Here is an 18,669-nt window from a genome sequence, read left to right as displayed (position 1 = left end):
GGTTATGAATAATTTCATATCTGGCTTTAACCTGAAAACCCTAACTAAGTTGCTCTGTATCTGCATTTTTAATTTTTTTGCAGGCACTGTTGGAGACCATGTTTGGTGTAAAAGTGGTTATAACAGGTGATGGCTTTGTACCTGGAGAAAGGAGTATCATTATTATGAACCATCGGACAAGAGTAGACTGGCTATTCCTATGGAGCTATCTAATGAGGTACAGCTACCTCAGATTGGAGAAAATTTGCCTCAAATATAGTGTCAAAGGTATTCCTGGATTCGGTATGTTATTCATATGTTATTTTAAGTGTGTAATGTGCCTGCTCTAAGACAAAATGAGATAAGTTGAACAGTATGTTATTCTCAGCTTTTCTCATGAAGCTAAAAATATTTCCAGTTTCTTTTTATCTTTAATGGCTTTGTTATGGTGATTTTATCTTAATCTCTGTTTTAAAAATATCTTACTCTAGAAGAGAAAATAAGCTTATATCAAGGAAGTAGATCATTTCTTAGGATACCACATTGAGGATATGAATTTAATAGATTGGTAACTTTCTTTTTGTTGGTGTTGGTTTTGTTTTGTTTTATTTTGAGTGTATTTTTAGCTTTCTCTGTGTAGCCTTGGTTGTCCAGGACTCACTTTGTAGACCAGGCTGGCCTCGAACTCACAGAGATTCGTCTGCCTCTGCCTCTGCCTCCTGAGTGCTCGGATTACAGGTCTGTGCCACTACTCCCAACTGATTGGTAACTTTCTTTAAGAACTTCCTTAACAAATTAAAATGACACAAACTCATTCTCAGGTGTTCAGGAGTCCAAAATTAGCCACTTTCTCCTCAGCTTGCCTGCCTCAAGACCAGGCCCATGAGGTTCTCTGTCGCGCGCACCTTTCGCCGATAAAGGAGACGCGGCAACTCAGGATTCTTCTGGCAGCGATTTTTATTGTTACAGCTCTTCTTGATAGCAGATGGGGAAGGACCCTCTCCCCGTAAAATCCCCGGCTTATATAGGAACTATGGAGGCGTGGAGGGACGTGTCTTCTCGTGATTGGTGCTCTAGAGAATACCTAATTAGCATACCGCCTGCGTAACGTGCTTGCGCATGCGCACTGGCCATAAGGGCTTTTGTGAAGAATGGCGGAGCGGCTCCCGACATCTCCCCCTTAATTTTCAAATTAAAATGCCAAACTGAAGCCATGAATTGACCGATCCAGCTCTCCACTTCATCAGTAGGGAGCGATCAAGGTGGGCACATGGACGGAGACCCTGTACACCTGAAGTCCCGTGCAATGGGAACTCGAGCCCTGGGAGGTGTACAGGTCTATCCTGTAGCATCCTGGTGCAATGGGAACCTGTGCCCGTCAGGAATGCCAGAACCAAGATAGTGTCTCAGTGTTTGAGCATATTAAGCCAAATCTGGGGAGATGCCCCTTGTTTTACAGCAAGCATAGCCTGCGCAAGCACAACTCTGTCACGTTGTTGTTGTTTTTCTAAATTTGCAGAGCAACCAAAGACAGAAAACTAGTCCCGCCGCCAACATAAGGCCAAATGACCCCATCCCCATCCATTCTTTAACAAAAGATACAGCTCTATTCAACCAAGAAGAAAGATTATTGGCTAGTGAAGGGTCTATGCGGGTGGAATTGACATGAATTATGGAAAGTCTCAAATTTCTCATAATTGTATCAAATTGGGATTAAAGAAGGTTTCCCATTCTCACTGGCAACGGTACGGGAAAGACTGACAAGATTCCCCATCGGATCTCCTGTGTCTTCAACACCGGGCTCAGTATCAGCAGATTCAGAAGAACCAGCAGCGGGGTCTCCATCCTTCTCGTCCTTCTTCACTATCCTGGTCAGCCGCACCGGCACCCAAATTGGATTTTCTTGGTCCTGTGGAAAAACACAAACAGCTCCCCTGGATCTATTAATATTGGATCCGGGCCTTTCCATTTGTTATCGATAACATCTTTCCATTTTAACCATTTCACGCGGTGATGCATGGCCTACATGTCTGTCTGCTGCAGACCGTCCTTCAGAATCCAAATTTAAAAAATTTAAAGTAAATAGGACAAGGGAGATAGAGGGCTTTGCCCTGGGGCTTATTCCCCCTTTTTGTTTTTGTAGATAAGTTTTGACTGTGCCATGTGCACGTTCCACAATGCCCTGAGCTTGTGGATTATATGGAAGGCCAGTTACATGATGGACGCCCATCCTTTGGCAAAATTGTTGAAAAGATTTTGACGTATAGGCAGGCCCATTATCTGTTTTAACTGTAGGGGCTTTCCCCATGCTGCCCAGGCTCAAGGCAGTGGGTGATGACATGAGCCACCTTTTCTCCTGTAAGAGGTGTAGCATGGATAACACCCGAACAAGTGTCGATTGAAACATGAACATATTTTAACTTTCCGAATGACGGAATATGAGTCACATCCATTTGCCACACTTGTAGGGGTATAACTCCCCTAGGGTTCACCGCAACCGTTGGTGAGGATCGAAACTCAGCACAATTAGTACATTTCAAGACAATATCTCGAGCATCTGAACGAGATACTCCAAATTTGAGTCTGAGAGTATTAGCAGGCACGTGGTAGAGTTTATGAAGTGTGACTGCATTTTGAACAGGATCCGAAACTAAATAGATTTGTCTGGTTGCTTTATCTGCCAAATCATTAGCCTCAGCCATCGGGCCAGGTAACAAAGTATGAGCTCTCATATGTTGAATATAAAAAGGATGCTTTCTATTTCTAATTGAACATTGTATATCCGTAAATACAGCAGCTACATTACTTTTAGAATGAATCACTCCTACAGTCTCTAAGATTTGTACTGATCTTACCACATACTGTGAATCAGAAATAATATTTAGTGGCTCATCAAAAGTTTTCAATACTACAGCTACAATAGCACATTCCACTAATTGAGGGGAAGTATGGGCAAACTGGTGTTGAACAACTTGCCCATTAACTACATAGGCACCTATGCCTGTTTTTGAGCCATCTGTAAACACATCCAGAGCATTTGAAATTGGCTTAGTTTCTTGTCATTTTAGGGAAAATAAATGCATTTGTTAGTGCAAAATGCAATAAGGGATGTTTTGGATAGTGATTATCTATTTCTCTCCTGAATAAGAGCAGCGCAGGATAGCCCAAACGTCCAGAGTGGAACATAGTATGTGCACTTGTTGGCTGGCATAAGGCGTTATAATTACATTAGGTTCTATGCCAAAGTGGGTTAAAGCCATCTGTACTCCTTTAAGAGCAATATCTGCTACTTGAGTTGGATAATGTCCCAAACTTTCCCTGGAGAAGTGTGTGAATGAATCCACAGTAATGGTCCGTTTTGCCACAACACCGCTGTAGGTTGTTGGGGCGATGGGATAACACACAGCTGAAAAGGACTTTTTGGATCAATGCGAGTTAAGAATGCTTCCTTTAATCTTTTCTCTACCATATCTAAAACCTTTAATGCCTCAGGTGTTAAGTGTCTGGCTGATGTAATAGTAGACTCTCCTTCTAGAATAGCAAATAAGGGCTTAAGTTCTGCAGTGGTTAAATGTAAGTAGGGTCTTATCCAATTAATATCTCCTAATAGCTTTTGAAAATCATTTAGAGTCTTTAATGTGTCTCTCCTAATGGTAATCTTTTGAGGCGTAACCATGGTTGGACTTATAGTAGTGCCTAAAAAGTTTCCTAATTCACCTTCTTGCACCTTTTCTGGGGCTATATGCAGCCCTCTATTTCTGAGGGACTCCGTTAAGAAGACGAAGGCTTGCTGTATAAGCTCCTTATCGGAATGACATAATAAGATGTCATCCATATAATGACAAATTCTTAAGCTTTTGAACTTATCCCTCACAGGTTGAATAGCATTAGCAACATACATTTGACATATGGTGGGGCTATTGGCCATCCCTTGAGGAAGGACTTTCCATTGAAATCGTTGATCAGGTTCTTCATGATTAATACTCGGTAAGGTAAAAGCGAATCTCCTCTTATCCTGCTCATGTAAGGGTATAGAAAAGAAACAATCCTTGATATCTATAATGATAAGTTCCCAATTTTTTGGTAAAGCTGACAGTAAGGGCAATCCCCTTTGAATGGGTCCCATAATTTGCATTTGTGCATTGATGGCTCTTAAATCGTGAAGTAGTCTCCATTTCCCTGATTTTTTCTTAATAACAAAAATAGGAGTATTCCATGGTGAAGTTGATTTCTCTAAATGTCCAGCATTTAATTGTTCTTGAACCAGCTCTCGCGCGGCCAGGAGCTTCTCAGAGGGAAGTGGCCATTGAGGAACCCACACTGGCCCCTCTGATTGCCAAGGTATGGGAATTGCCTCCAAAATGGCCCTTAGGAAAAACCCAGGCCGGTTCTATCTTGTTTTGGAAATACTGATATTGGACTAGTTCTGCCCTGTAATGATTTCCCTAACCCTTTTTTAGGAACACAGCCCCTATTTTTCATCATCTCTTGACTATTAGAAGAGTAATCATTGGTAAGTCTAAAATCCATTTGCCCAATATATCTCTACCCCATAGGTTAATAGGGAGATCTAGGACATAAGGGACTACAGTGCCTGTTCTACCTTCAAAATCCTCCCAATGCAGGACTCTAGCACTGACATTGGGTGAAGCTTCATACCCTAATCCTTGTAAAGACTGTGAGGACTGGTTAACAGGCCATTCTGGGGGCCACCACTTGGTGGACATAATAGTGGTATCCGCCCCCGTGTCCAGAAGGCCCTTAATCTTTTTCCCTGAATCTTTAACTCCATAGTGGGTCTACCATCTAATTGTAGGGATAAGAATGCATGTTGTCCTCCGGAAGATCCAAAGCCAGAGGTTCCTCTACTCTGTTCCCTACTTGGGAACATCTGGTGTAAGCTTGGCAACACAAGAAGCTGAGCTATTCTATCCCCCGGGGCCACGGCGCTGATCCCTCTAGGAGATGAGCACATAACCTTAATTTGTCCCATATAGTCCTGATCTACCACTCCTGGATGTACTATCAAACCCTGCAAGGTTGTAGAAGACCTTCCAATTACCAGGCCTACTGAGTCCTCAGGCAAAGGCCCATAAAGATCTGAAGATATAGGTTGGCATCCCATGACAGGGGTTATACTGCTCTGGTGGCGGCACACAAATCCAATCCTGCGATCCGGATGTTGCCCTCCTGACTGTTTTGCTCTCACAAACTCTCTGGATTTGTTCTGAGGTCTCTCTCTCTCTCTCTCTCTATTGCCCCATACATTTGAGGGCCCTGGGACGGGGCCCCTCTGTCCGTTTTTTAGATGATAATCATTAATTGGTCGGCCCTGAATGTCTTTTACGGACCTACATTCATTTGCCCAGTGCTTTCCTTTTTTGCACTTTGGGCATAACCCTGGTTGCCGGGTGCCTACTCTTTTATCGGCAAGGTTTTGTGAGCGACATTGTTTCTGGATATGACCTGGCTTTCCACATCTAAAACATCTCAAACTCGCAGCCTTTTGAGCGGATAAGACTGCTGCAGCTAAACCTGCATTAGTCAAAGGTCCTCCTATTTCCCTGCATGCTTTCATCCAGGCATTAAGCCCTTTTCCTTTCCAGGGTGTTATTGCATTTCTACATTCTCGGGTACATTGTTCAAAAATTAACTGTTCTATTAAAGGCATGGCAGTATCCGGGTCTCCAAAAATTCTTCCTGCAGCTTCCATCATCCTGGCTACAAAATCTGAAAATGGCTCATTGGATCCTTGAATAACCTTTGTCAAATTTCCTGTAACTTGTCCTTTATTAGGTAAACTCTTCCATGCCTTAACCGCTGCCTTATTAATTTGACCATAGACTTCCACTGGATACATGGTTTGATTAGCTACCCATTGTCCTTGTCCAGTAAGCATATCAAAATTCCATTGCGGATGTTGATTAGCTAGATTTTGGCGAGCTTGGGTTGCACAGAGGTCATGAAAAATAGATTTCCAGTCTAAGTATTGTCCCATAGTGAGACATGCTTTGACTGTATTATACCAGTCTTGTGGAGTCATGGCCTGATCTGCTAGCCTGTCCACCAATGCCTGAGTATAGGAAGCATTAATGCCATAAGTTTGAACTGCTTCTGCCAAGGCTTTTAGCTGTTTTAACTCTAATTGAGAATATTGTCGTTGCTGTTGGCATCTTCCCACACGGGAAAAGCTGCTCTAATCTTTTGTCTTTCTTTCTCTGGAATTAAGGAGCTAGCCGTCTTAAGTCTTGTCGCCATCCTTTTGTTTTTTTGCCGAGGTTGCCTCCTCTAGAGGAGGCGCTGACGGTCTACACCTAGGGGCGAATGGCGGATCAACCCCATATCTCTCTGACTCATATTTAGCAGCTTCCTCATCCAGTTCTATTTGTTCCTCAGGATCTAACTCGTCCTCCTCTGAGGCAGATCCCAAGTCCCCGTCCTCTGAAGACGTCTCCTCAGAGGCGGAAGATTCTACTTTAAGATTTTTAAATTCATCTAAGACGGGATACAGCCCACTGGCTTTCTCTTTCTCTCCCTCCTTCAGTTTCCCTTTTAATTCGAATCTTTTGATTGAGGTTTCTTCCTTTTCTTTAAACCTCTTTCCTTTTCTGCTTCTGATAGACTATCTTGGTGGTCGGCCAAAGCCTTTTGCCCCTTGCTAACTGTCTTTCTGTATCCTTTATCTTCTATAAGACAAAGGCAACACAGCAAGACGATAACAAAAGCAACCAGCAAGAGCGGACCGTACCACACAAAAGAAATCATACCTTGCAGAAAAGTGCCTAGGCTTCTCACGCCGTCAGTTCTGAATCCTCTTCCGACGAGCAGTCGGGGGTCCTTCAAGTCGTTCCTTCACCCAGGGGTCGGCAGGTCCCGGGTTTCGGCACCACTTGTCGCGCGCACCTTTCGCCGATAAAGGAGACGCGGCAACTCAGGATTCTTCTGGCAGCGATTTTTATTGTTACAGCTCTTCTTGATAGCAGATGGGGAAGGACCCTCTCCCCGTAAAATCCCCGGCTTATATAGGAACTATGGAGGCGTGGAGGGACGTGTCTTCTCGTGATTGGTGCTCTAGAGAATACCTAATTAGCATACCGCCTGCGTAACGTGCTTGCGCATGCGCACTGGCCATAAGGGCTTTTGTGAAGAATGGCGGAGCGGCTCCCGACAGTTCTCCTTCAGCTGTAGGCTTGATCTCACCTCACCTTCCTCTGTGCTCCTCACACTCTTTATACCTGTGAGCTGTTACTTAATTATTAGTCTGTTTGTTTGACTTTTGGATTTTTTGTTTGTTTGTTTATTTGTTTGTTTTTTTGAGATAGCCTCAGGCTGGCCTCAAACATGAGTGAGTCCCTTGCCTCTCAGTCTCCTAAGTGCTAAGAGTATAGTGCTGCACCCACTCACAAACCTATATCAGATCACAGTGCTTCCTCAATCACAGCACTGCACCCGATCACAGAGCTGCACCAGATCACAGAGCTGCACCCAGTCACAGAGCTGCACCAGATCACAGAGCTGCACCAGATCACAGAGCTGCACCAGATCACAGAGCTGCACCCGATCACAGAGCTGCACCAGATCACAGAGCTGCACCCAGTCACAGAGCTGCACCCGATCACAGAGCTGCACCAGATCACAGCGCTGCACCCGATCACAGAGCTGCACCCGATCACAGAGCTGCACCAGATCACAGAGCTGCACCAGATCACAGAGCTGCACCCAGTCACAGAGCTGCACCCGATCACAGAGCTGCACCCGATCACAGAGCTGCACCAGATCACAGAGCTGCACCCGATCACAGAGCTGCACCCAGTCACAGAGCTGCACCCGATCACAGAGCTGCACCCAGTCACAGAGCTGCACCAGATCACAGAGCTGCACCCGATCACAGAGCTGCACCCGATCACAGAGCTGCACCCAGTCACAGAGCTGCACCAGATCACAGAGCTGCACCCGATCACAGAGCTGCACCCGATCACAGAGCTGCACCCAGTCACAGAGCTGCACCAGATCACAGAGCTGCACCCGATCACAGAGCTGCACCAGATCACAGAGCTGCACCAGATCACAGAGCTGCACCAGATCACAGAGCTGCACCAGATCACAGCGCTGCACCCGATCACAGAGCTGCACCCGATCACAGAGCTGCACCAGATCACAGAGCTGCACCAGATCACAGAGCTGTACCCGATCACAGCGCTGCACCAGTTTGCAGTCCTGCACCCGATCACAGTGCTGCACCACACTGAGCTGAGTCTTTTTACAGTAGACTTCTTTCTTGAAAGCAAGACCACATGGATTCTGCCTCTTTCTCTTTTTAGAATAAATTTATTAGCATACCACAACATATTCATACATGCACATATACACACACACAAAACACATACATGTATTTTGGTTGTGTTCACCCTGTTTTTTCATTTTTCTCATCCTTACTCTCATTAATAATCCTTTTCCATTTTCTGACTTGACTTGTCACCTCTACCTTTCTGTCTTTTCTTTTTTGTGTGTGTGACCAGATATAAAAATCTTTTACAGGAGCACCCACTTAAATCTATCTCCTGATCTTTCTGTTCTTGCTTTTATATCACATGCTTTCTGCTACACAACTATTCTATTTAAAGAATCTTTAGTTTCCTGGATTCCTCACACATTTACTTCTTCATAAATGCACATATAAAATAAAAGCTAAGTTCTCATGTGAGACCATGTGGTGTTTTTGTTTTTGGTTTTTGTTTTTGTTTTGACCATGTGGTGTTTATGTCTTTGACCCTGAGTTACTTCATTTAATAAGTTATTTTACAGCTCCATTTATTTTCATGCTATTTTCTAATTTTATTTTTTTATTGACTGAATAAAATCTGTTGTGTACATAACTATACTTTTTTGCCCAATCATCAGTTGGTGGACATCTGGGCTGATTCTCACCTTGTTGTTGTGAATAAAACAGCAATGAACGTGGCTGCACAAGGCTCTCTGTGGTGGGATATGGCGTCCTGTACATAGATGCCTAGGATCATATAAGTAACCGACTGGGCCTTTGTTAGGGTCTTTTTCTGCACACTGATTTATATAGTGACTATACCAGATTACATCCTCACAAATGATGAGTGAGGGTCTCCTTTTCTCTGCATCCTCGCCAACATCTGTTGTCGTTTGTCTTCTTGATAATAACCATTCTAGCTGGAGTGAGGCGGAATCTCAAAGTAGTTTGAATTTCCATATTTGGGTAAGGATATTGAACATATTTTCAAACATTTGATAGCCATTTGTATTGTTGTTTTTAAGAATGGTGTGTTCAACTTCATAGTCCATTTTTAAAAATTGAATTATTTGCTTCCTTGCTTTGGTTTTCTAAGACCTCTGTGTGTTTTATGTACTCTCCCTATCAGGTGAAGTGCTGGTGAGGCTTTTCTTCCATTCTGCAGGCAGTCTCCTCACTTAGTTAACTGTGTCATTTCTAGTACAGAACTTTGTGATTTCTTGATTACCTTCCTGTTAGTTTAGATTACTGCTCTTATTTTGTGGGGGCTGGAGTCCTACTGAGAAGTGTTTTCTCTACTTTTCCTATAATAGTTTCAGAGTTTTTGTTTTTATGTGGAGGTCTTTGCATTTGGAGTTGATGTTTGTGCAGGTGGAAGATAAAGATCTAGTTTCATTTTACTTGTAGATGCAGTTTGCCCAGCAGCATCTGATGAAGGGGCTGTCTTTTCTCCAGTGTGTGTTTTGGCATATTTGTCAAAAAATTAAGTGGCTGTAGCTGTGTAGGCATACATCTGGGTCCTCTGTTCCTCGGATGTATGTGTCTGTCTTTGTGCCAGGGCTATGCTGCTGTTGCTACTGTGGCTTGGTAGTGTAACTTCACGTCAGACGTTCTCCTGTATCGTTCTTTCTGCTCAGGGTTGCTTTGAGTATCTGGGGTGTGTCGTGCTTCTATATACAATTTAAGACCCACTCCCCCTATTTCTGCCAGACATGGTGCTGGAATCTTGATGGAGATTTTATTTACTCTATAGATTGCTTTTGGTAAACAGCTGCTTTTCACAATTCTTTTGATCTGTGAGTGTGGGATAGCTTTTCAATCTGCTAATATTTTCCTCAGTTTTTCTTCTGTGCTTTATACTTTTCATTTATAGATTTTTTACTTCTTTATTTAGCTTTAGTCCAAGATTTCTTTTTCTTTTCTTTTCTTACTTTTCTTTCTTTCTTTCTTTCTTCCTTCCTTTCTTTCTTTCTTTTTAGTTTATTGTGGATGGGATTATTTTTTAGTGTGTTTGTCATTGGTACATAAGATGTTTTTTATATGTTGATATCGTTTCTTGCCACTATTCTGAGCATGATTTATCAGTGACATCTTTATGGGCTTTTATGTATGCAATCATCATTTGCACATAGGATGCCTTAACTGTTTAGTTAGATTGTTTTTAGCTTTTTAAAAATTATAATTAGTTTCAGTTTTATTATTTATTGTAGATATGTAGAGAACAGAAACAGAACCCCCGAACACTATAAAATGAATTAAATATTATGATGCAAGCATTTGAATAGAACATTTTGAATGAGAAATACAGAGGATGCTAGTTGACATGAAAATAAGATGAGATGTGATGAGAACCCACTGAATTAAAGAACAGGAAATAGCTTAACAAGAAGTCTCCATAGTGCTTTACAAGGAAAAGGAGGAGAACCACAATGCGGACACGGTGGTTTGGGGACTATGGTGGAGTAAGGTTGTCATAGGTGCTCTGACACCTACATTGGGCTGAGCACCCCATCAGAAGATCAGAGTTTTCAAGTTCTAAAGTCTCAAAGTTTTAAAATACTAACATGATGCTGCTTGTTCTACCATGAGACCACATGGTTAATGCTATCAAAATGCACAAAATTAATGCAACTGCTGTTTAAAATCAGTACAGGCTCTGAGTATAAGATTGATATGAAAGTCAAGTGAATGTTGTATTTAGACTTGGGTTGCGTTATGCATGTGAAATACTTTTACAAAAAAGTCCACAAAATAAAACACTTCTGGTGACAAAGCACACTCAACTTGTGCTTGGGGTCCTTCAGAAAACAAAACACTGTGACTTTAATATTTCAAAGGCAATACTTAAAAGATAGCTAAAAAAACAAAACCAAAAATACCTTGCAAAATACTAGACGAGCTTGGAGGGACTTGACAGCATCAGCATCTACCATAGATCTGCTTCCTGGAAGACATGGTGGAAAGTCCGGATAGTCACCACCTGAAGTCCTTGACTCCCTGACAGATTCAGAAACATTTCCTGCCCTGAAGTGTTCCTTCCCATTCCCTGCCCTCTCAATGACACTACTGCAGACCGGTACAGACAGGCGCACAGGGCTCCACACATCCTCACACCTCAACCTCTGATCCTTTGGAGCTTGTGCTGAGAGTGCAGACCAGCCTAGCCTGTTAAAATAGTGCATAGGACATGTGTGTCAGGGAACGGAAAGGAGAACCACACAACGTGAAGAATGGCATGATTCACACCCACAGGAGGGCATGGCAGCTAGGATGTGCCATCCTGGGCTCGGAGCCAGCCTTGGGGCCAGACTTACTGTAGGTCTAGACTTGCAGATGGCTCTTTTGTTACTGACAGCCGTAACCATTGTGGGTAATGTACTTCCCACCATCTCTCCAAGCTGTGACGTGCTCATCGTTGGGCTCACTGCTTGTCATGAGCTAAGAGCGTCATAAAAACTGTCAAATGAAGTATGGTGAGCAGTTTGTTGCCTAGAGGACTCACACAATAGATGATTTCACGTCGGCAATTCTGTTGGTAGTTGAATATAACAGTTTATTCTGTAGTTTGCTTGCCAGAGTTGCTTGGCAGAAATGAATTTGCTTGTGCTATGTTTTGGGTGTATGTGTGTAAGGAGGTACCTTGGGGAAGAAAGGTTTAGTTCAGTTAAATTATATGCCAGGCTAAAAGTATGTCAGGCTTACACATTCTGGAATTACATGCAGCTAAGGATACTGTCACTGGTCTCAGTAAATGACCTGTAACTTGTTTTTGATGTGTTGGTTGACTTCTGAGCAGAGGATGGACCCTCAGCTATGTGGAAGGTGGCGGGTTTCCCCGGTCCAGAGAAGTGGCTTACAGGTTACCAGTCACAGAACTGAACTTACTACAAATTGTCCCTTAAGTTGGCTGTCCTGTTGATGTGCACTGCAGCTGGCTTCTCAGCCAGATGTACAGGGCTGCAGGTGAGGCATGGGAAAGCAAGACGCATAGTTTGTATCCTTAGGTCTGCTAAAAATCAAAGAATTCCTTTCCCTGTAATTATATTCTAAAATTATCTTTAAGGTGTGCTTTTGTAGTGCTCATTTTAGGAGTGAGCAATAAACGAATTGGGTGAATTGTAAGGCCTTTAGTCTGCTTTGTATTTATTGGTGAGGCATAAACACAATGTAGTGACCAGTTTAGAGCCAGCTTTGCCATAATAGTAAAAGGGCGCAAGAGACAGACTCTGTGTACCTGATAGTTGTTTGCTAACCTTAGTTTTCTTTCTTTTTTTTTTCCTTTTTAAGATTTCATTTAATTTTAATTTATGTGCGTTGGTGTGAGGGTGTCAGATTTTGGAGTTACAGACAATTGTGAGCTGCCATGTGGGTGCTGGGAATTGAACCCAGGTCCTTTGGAAGAACAAGCAGTACTCTTAACCACTGAGGCATCTCTCCAGCCCCTAACCTTAGTTTTCAATAGATAACTTGACCAGTTTTTTCCCGCAAGATAGGGTCTCTCTGTGTAGCCCTGGCTGTCCTGGATTCACCTTGTAGACCAGGCTGGCCTCTAATTCACAGAGATGTGCCTGCCTCTGCCTCCCAGAGTGCTGGAATTACAGGTGTGCACCACTGTGCCTGGATATTGACCAATATTTTCAGTGGTCTTTTCTCTTGTGACTAAGTATATGTAAACTGTTACTGCATTTTTAATGCTAGGATAAATTAGAAGTTATATTTATTTTAAGCTTGTGTCATTTTTAAAAGTTTGGCAGCTGCCATCTTTTTTATTTCTTGTAATAAATCTTACAGAAAATATTTCCTTTATGTTTAATATATATACAATATTCTTCCTGCTCCAAAAGAGGCTACTAGATCCCATTACAAATGGTTGTGAGCCACCCTGTGGTTGCTGGGAATTGAACTCAGGACCTTTGGAAGAGCAACCAGTGCTCTTAACCTCTGAACCATCTTTTCAGCCGCAGGGAATACTTTTTGATTTATTGGAAATGGAAAGATAATAAAGGATGTCCCTATTTACACAATTCCTCATGGTGTTAGTTTCTTTCATAACAGTACTTCATTAAAATGATTGGATTGGCTTTACCAATCTTTCTGTTAATGCCCTTTTTTCCTCCTAGGATCCCTTGAGGGGACCGCCTTGCTTTTAGTTACCTTGCTCCACTTTGTGGCAGTATGCCCTTGCTTATATGGTGCTTCTGGGTAGGATGCTCTTCATTTTTAGTGTCTATGTTGTTTCTACATTAGATGGTGCCATTCTCATATCAGAGAGGTTCGTGGTGGCAAGTGCTCTGTCGGTGATCTGTACCTTAATCACTTGAGTGGTGTGGTCTGGTGTCAGCCAGGCTTCTCTGCTGCCGTGGTACTATGTTCATCATGCTGCATCCTGTATCTTCTCCAGTGACTGTATTGTACGCATCAGCAACAGTCCATGCTCATGATGCTTGCTGTATCGTTTGGCTTATTGTCTAGGACTGTCATTAGTACTGACATTTTTTTAGTTTTGGATGTAGGAAATTCTTCCAGGCTGATGCTTCTGTCTTTTTGATATACTTATCTTGTTTCTTTTACCTTTCTCTTACAAGGTCTCACTGTGTAGACCAGGTTGGCCTCAAACTCACAGAGTGCTGTGTTACGAGGTGTCTGGAACCCTGCCTAGGGATAGGTCCTTTTTGATGTGCTCTCTGTGGGAGATGGATTTTTTTGCCTTTCCCAGCATATAGTAGATACGCTCTCTGGTTTGTGGCCCCTTCTTCAAAGACAACAGTGACTAGTTGAGTCTATACCCTTTCATTTTGAAACTGAGTCTTTCCCCTCCCCATCTTTTCTGCTTTTAAGGGCTATTATGATTACTTTTGGCTTATTAAATGTAGGCTAATTTTTCCAGTCTTAAACTTAGCTGCATAGCAACCTCTGCTGCCCTTTGTCTGTAACATAACATATTCAGCTGTTCAGGAGTTCCGTGTGGATATGCTTAGAAATGTGTCATGGGTCTGCCTACTACATTGTAGTTGCTAGCATAGTCTGGGTCCTACGGAACTAGTGATATACTTAACTTGAGAATTCGATCAAGCTGTAGGTAGATGATAAAACATCTAGAAAATTGATCAGCGGAGAATCTAAAGGATGAAAAACCCATTGGCCTATGTTAAAATGGAGCCACTGAATTATACCACAAATGAGAGACCTTACCTTGCCAACTCAGTGTTAAACAAGAGTGTATAGAGTTAGCCAGGAGAGAGGATATTTTCTAGGATAATCTCCATGCCAGGAGAAATAGTGGGGTGTGCCATGCGTGCGTTTTTGGGTTTGTTTTCTTTCACAATTTTGTGGGTTTTGGATTTGGAAATTGTTTTATAAAATAGGTTTGCTTTAGAAGATCACTTACTTCTTTGTGTTTCATGCTTTGCATTTTGTTTTGAGTATACTGTCTGTGAACTTAATATTGCAGCATCTGCAACAGAGTCACTGTAGGAGAGAGAGGCTCTGAGGTCAGGGCCTGCCTAAATCGGGGTGTTTTGAAAAGCCAGAAACTTTGGAAATGGATGTTCTCAGAAGAGTGGAGAGCTTTGCTCCATTTCTTGTGAGTTCCAGGACGGTGGCACTCCTCTGACTTTACCTATATGACACTTAGCATCTTGACTGAAGTTGGCATTCTGGGAACAGTAACTGCTTCTCAGTATCTTTGTGCTAGAATTTTCACATACAGTCTGCATCTATTCATATTATTCATTCTCATTTAATTCGAGGCCTTTTAGAACCATTTCTTGGTTTCACCCTTATCCTTGGTTCAGGACTGAAAATATTATTGAACAGAATAGTTGACTAATATGTTGGTCTTTGGTGTCTTGTTCATAGTGTTAACAGAAGATATAGAAGATACCACATTGCTTTTGCAGATACACAGACAGCCATGCTATTGTCCAAGCTATCACCAAGGTTCAGTTCTGAGAGTAATAGCTGAGTAGTGCAGGTGTTTTTATGAGTCTTTACCTTTTACGCCTTCTGTACTAAAGATGATGTACGAAAAATGATGGTACATAAGTATACTTTTTATTACAAAAATGTATTAATGTCTGCCTGTGCACATGTGGAGGCTTTTTTTTTTTAAGTGAAAGATCCATTCAAATGAGTCTGGCAGAGGTGGCCTACACCTTTAATCCCAGCACTCCGAAGGCAGAGACAGGAGGATCTCTAAGTTCAAGGCCAGCCTGGTCTTCAGATCGAGTTCCAGGACAGCCAAGGCTACCAGAGAAACCCTTTCTTGAAAAATAGTACAAAAATACATTCAAATGGATAGTTTCTTCTAGAAAATTCTACATCTTCATAAAAAGGAATGTAAGTAAAAACTAAGTTATAAAGTCTGGACCATGGTAGGACACAGAGGATGCCAGAGGTTCTCACGTCTGCTCTCAGAAATTGATGCTGATGCTGTAACTTGGGATTTATAAAGAAGACGCTGTCTTGGCTGACTTGACCTCACACATTTTCTGTAAGCCTGGCTGATGATGGCCCTTTCCTGAGAAATCCAGGCAAAGACAGTACATGGGAACATGAAAAGACCTGTAGACTGACTTTTCATTTTAAGTTTCACTGCCACTAATTAGCCCAAGAAAGTTTAAATAAATGTATGAACGTGCGTGTTTTGAGAATTTCAGTAACGTTAAGAAAACTCTGACAATTGGCTTTCAACATGGATAAAATATGAATTGGTGACAGTGAAATGGAAGGGGAAAAATTCTTGCAAGATGTTCTTACGTTATTTTTTTTTAATGAAAAGAAACAAATATTTATGTGAAAAAGATGTGAAAACACAGGCACCATGTACGTGGAAGGGAAGATGTTAAAGGCTCAAGGTGATCTTAACCTCTTGAGAGGAAAGAGATAGAGACTGGGCAATGCAGCCATTTTCCCTTGCTTATATCTATGAGTGTGCACATGGCGATGTCAGAGGACAACTTGAGCAGTCAGTGAGTTCTGGGGAATGAACTGAGGACATCAGGCTTGTCGTCGAGGACCTTTACCTTCTGAGCTGTCTTGCCAACCCTAGAACATTCATTACAAATGTGAGCATGGTATAAACAAGTATTGGAGGAAACTACGAGCTGGCCACGGTGGTGCACTCTTGTAATTCCAGCACTCTGGGAGGCAGAGCAGGCAGATCTCTGTGAGTTCAAGGCCAGCCTGCTTTACAGAGTCCAGGACAGCCAAGGCTACACAGAGAAAACCCTGTCTTGAAAAACTTTAAAAAAAGAGAGAGAGAGAGAGAGAGAAAAGAAAAGAAGAAAAAAGAAAGAAAGAAACTGCACAGCTTTTTAAAAAAAAGTAAATTTACTTACTGTTAATCTTTCCTACTTCCACCACACCCAAACCATGTAGGCTCCAGTGTTTCATTTCTTTACCCTTTCCCTAAAAGGCACTACCTCCTACCCAGGCAGTTGAGGGAGGGCAAGACTTCATTCACATTGGACCTACTTTTGGCTCTTCATCCCCTAGCCTGGAGCTAGGAAGACGTGGTGACAGAGCGATGGATAAATGGATGGCATGATGGTCTGAGAAGGTGAAGTCAAGGAAAGAAGCAGTACTCTAGGCTGAGCCCCTCTTCTCCAGACCTGTCTGTGTGTATGTGAGAGTCAAAGCTATGATTGGCAGAGGCAAAACCCTTTCTGGAGTAACCCAATTAAAGCTGTGGACTTTCAGGAAGGCTGTGCCTGGTGTTTTAAAGTTGTTGCTGTTGTCATGCCCCTAGCTCTGGTTCTTCATCAAAATGATATCCATGAGTGGAAGAGAATCATCCTCTGTTAGGTTATACCAGGAAAAGAGCCAGCCTGGAGCAGGAGCTGCCAGGTCCGATTGGTGGCAGATTACAGATGCTCTTCTTGGTTGGTGCCTCTTGAAAGTGGGAATCTAGATCAATGAGATCCTGGGACTCTTGGGATTCATTGCTTGTATGCTAGTAGGCTGGAATGGTTGAAGATGGAGACAAGAGTGGGAGGTGTGTGGCTAAGGTCATTACTATATTTGGAGTGTAGATGGGGTAGCTTCCTGTCCTGGACTTCCCATAGGATCTGGGGTACCCTGAAGTAAGTGGAGAGGCCAGGTGCCTTGCTCTGAGGAAGGGGAGAAAGCCTAATGACTTCTCCTTGGGAAGTTTCCTCCTCTATTCTTGTGGGCTCAGGGAAGGAACAGAGGGGCCACAGAATCTTCTCAGAGGAGTTAGAGGGTACAGAGCACACCCTTTCTTCCTCCTTAGACCAGGTGCATGTCTGAGCTGGGCTGCTCTGTCCAGCAAGCTCAGGATACTGGGGGCCATGTTGATTCTTTCCCAAGGTCCCCTAGTAGAGACTTGATGCTAAAATCTTCCCTGGATGGTGGTGGGCACTGGGTGGCTGATGAGGCCAGCTGTGTGCTGGGTTCTGCCATCGCTGGCACAGGGCAGTGTTGTGAAGGCACAGTCCCTCTGCCCAAAAGTTGCCCTTGGCCTGGGGCTGTGCATGGTCCTTGAGCACCTTACGGAAGCACTGGCTAGAGGAAAGGTTGTTGTGGTGGATGGAGTCCTTCCAGCCCTTGTAATGATCCCTGAAGAAGGGGAACCCTGCCTGGACCTGACAGATGATTTGGGACAGCTTCAGTTTGCAGAGGGTATGGCCTGAATTTCCAAGGTGATCATGGCCAAGTAGGTGTAGGTCGGCTAGTCATGCTGTAGGTGTCTTTTCTCCTCTTGAGGGGGTGGTTGTCAAAGGATGCTGCACCTGGAGGCCTCAAATGATAAGAGAAATTCAAATGTGTATTATTGGAGGGAAGCTGTTTGGAATATACAGCACAGTGATTTATAAAGGTTTATTAATATTTTTAAGTGTGGTGTGTGTGTGTGTGTGTGTGAGAGAGAGAGAGAGAGACAGACAGACAGACAGACAGACAGACAGACAGACGCACGCAGACAGAGTGTGCAAGTGCTGTGGAACCCAAAGGTGTCTGATCCCTTTGGAGCTGGAGTTATGAGTGGTCATGAACTGCTGAACATGGGTTCTGAGAACCAAAGTTGGGTCTTCCTAGAGAACAGTATACTCTGTTAGCACTGAGACATTGGTGCAGAACCTTCACACAGATTTGAAATATTTGATGCTATAATTTCATGCCAACAATGTAAGAATAAATAGCATGATGGGAGAGTGAACCAGCCTGGGCTGCAAAATAAGCCTGAAGCCAGCTTGGGTTTGGGCTACAGAATGAGACCTTGTTTCAAAACTAAACTAAAAACAAGAAAACAAACAAATAAACAAAAATGTAGCTTTGGAACCAGACCACCTGTTTTACTTGCATCTCAAAATGTCTCATCAATGTGCTAGAGATAGTAACTTTTACCTGATTAATTAATGAAATTAATGAATTAATGAAATGCTTAGAATAATGCCCAGCACATTGTT

At 42.8% G+C, this 18,669-nt stretch overlaps 1 protein-coding gene and 1 pseudogene across 3 annotated transcripts in view; one reads left to right on the top strand and one right to left on the bottom strand.

Moving 5' to 3' along the window:
- The window catches only part of Lclat1 (lysocardiolipin acyltransferase 1), a 138,645-nt gene that overhangs the window by 56,847 nt on the left and 63,129 nt on the right, over window positions 1–18,669 (top strand). For 2 of the 3 annotated variants that reach the window (XM_051169302.1, XM_051169349.1), the window contains exon 3: window positions 84–282. In XM_051169302.1, the coding sequence (XP_051025259.1) occupies window positions 84–282 (199 nt within the window). The remainder of the gene's footprint in view (window positions 1–83; window positions 283–18,669) is intronic. The other variant, XM_051169385.1, reaches the window with a different exon arrangement.
- Window positions 17,196–17,975, bottom strand: LOC127195208 (forkhead box protein H1-like; annotated as a pseudogene).

Source organism: Acomys russatus, chromosome 1 (assembly GCF_903995435.1).
Source record: "Acomys russatus chromosome 1, mAcoRus1.1, whole genome shotgun sequence".
Taxonomy (NCBI): Eukaryota; Metazoa; Chordata; class Mammalia; order Rodentia; family Muridae; genus Acomys; species Acomys russatus.
Note: the sequence above shows the minus strand (reverse complement) of the source record. Positions and strands in the feature narration are given on the sequence as shown.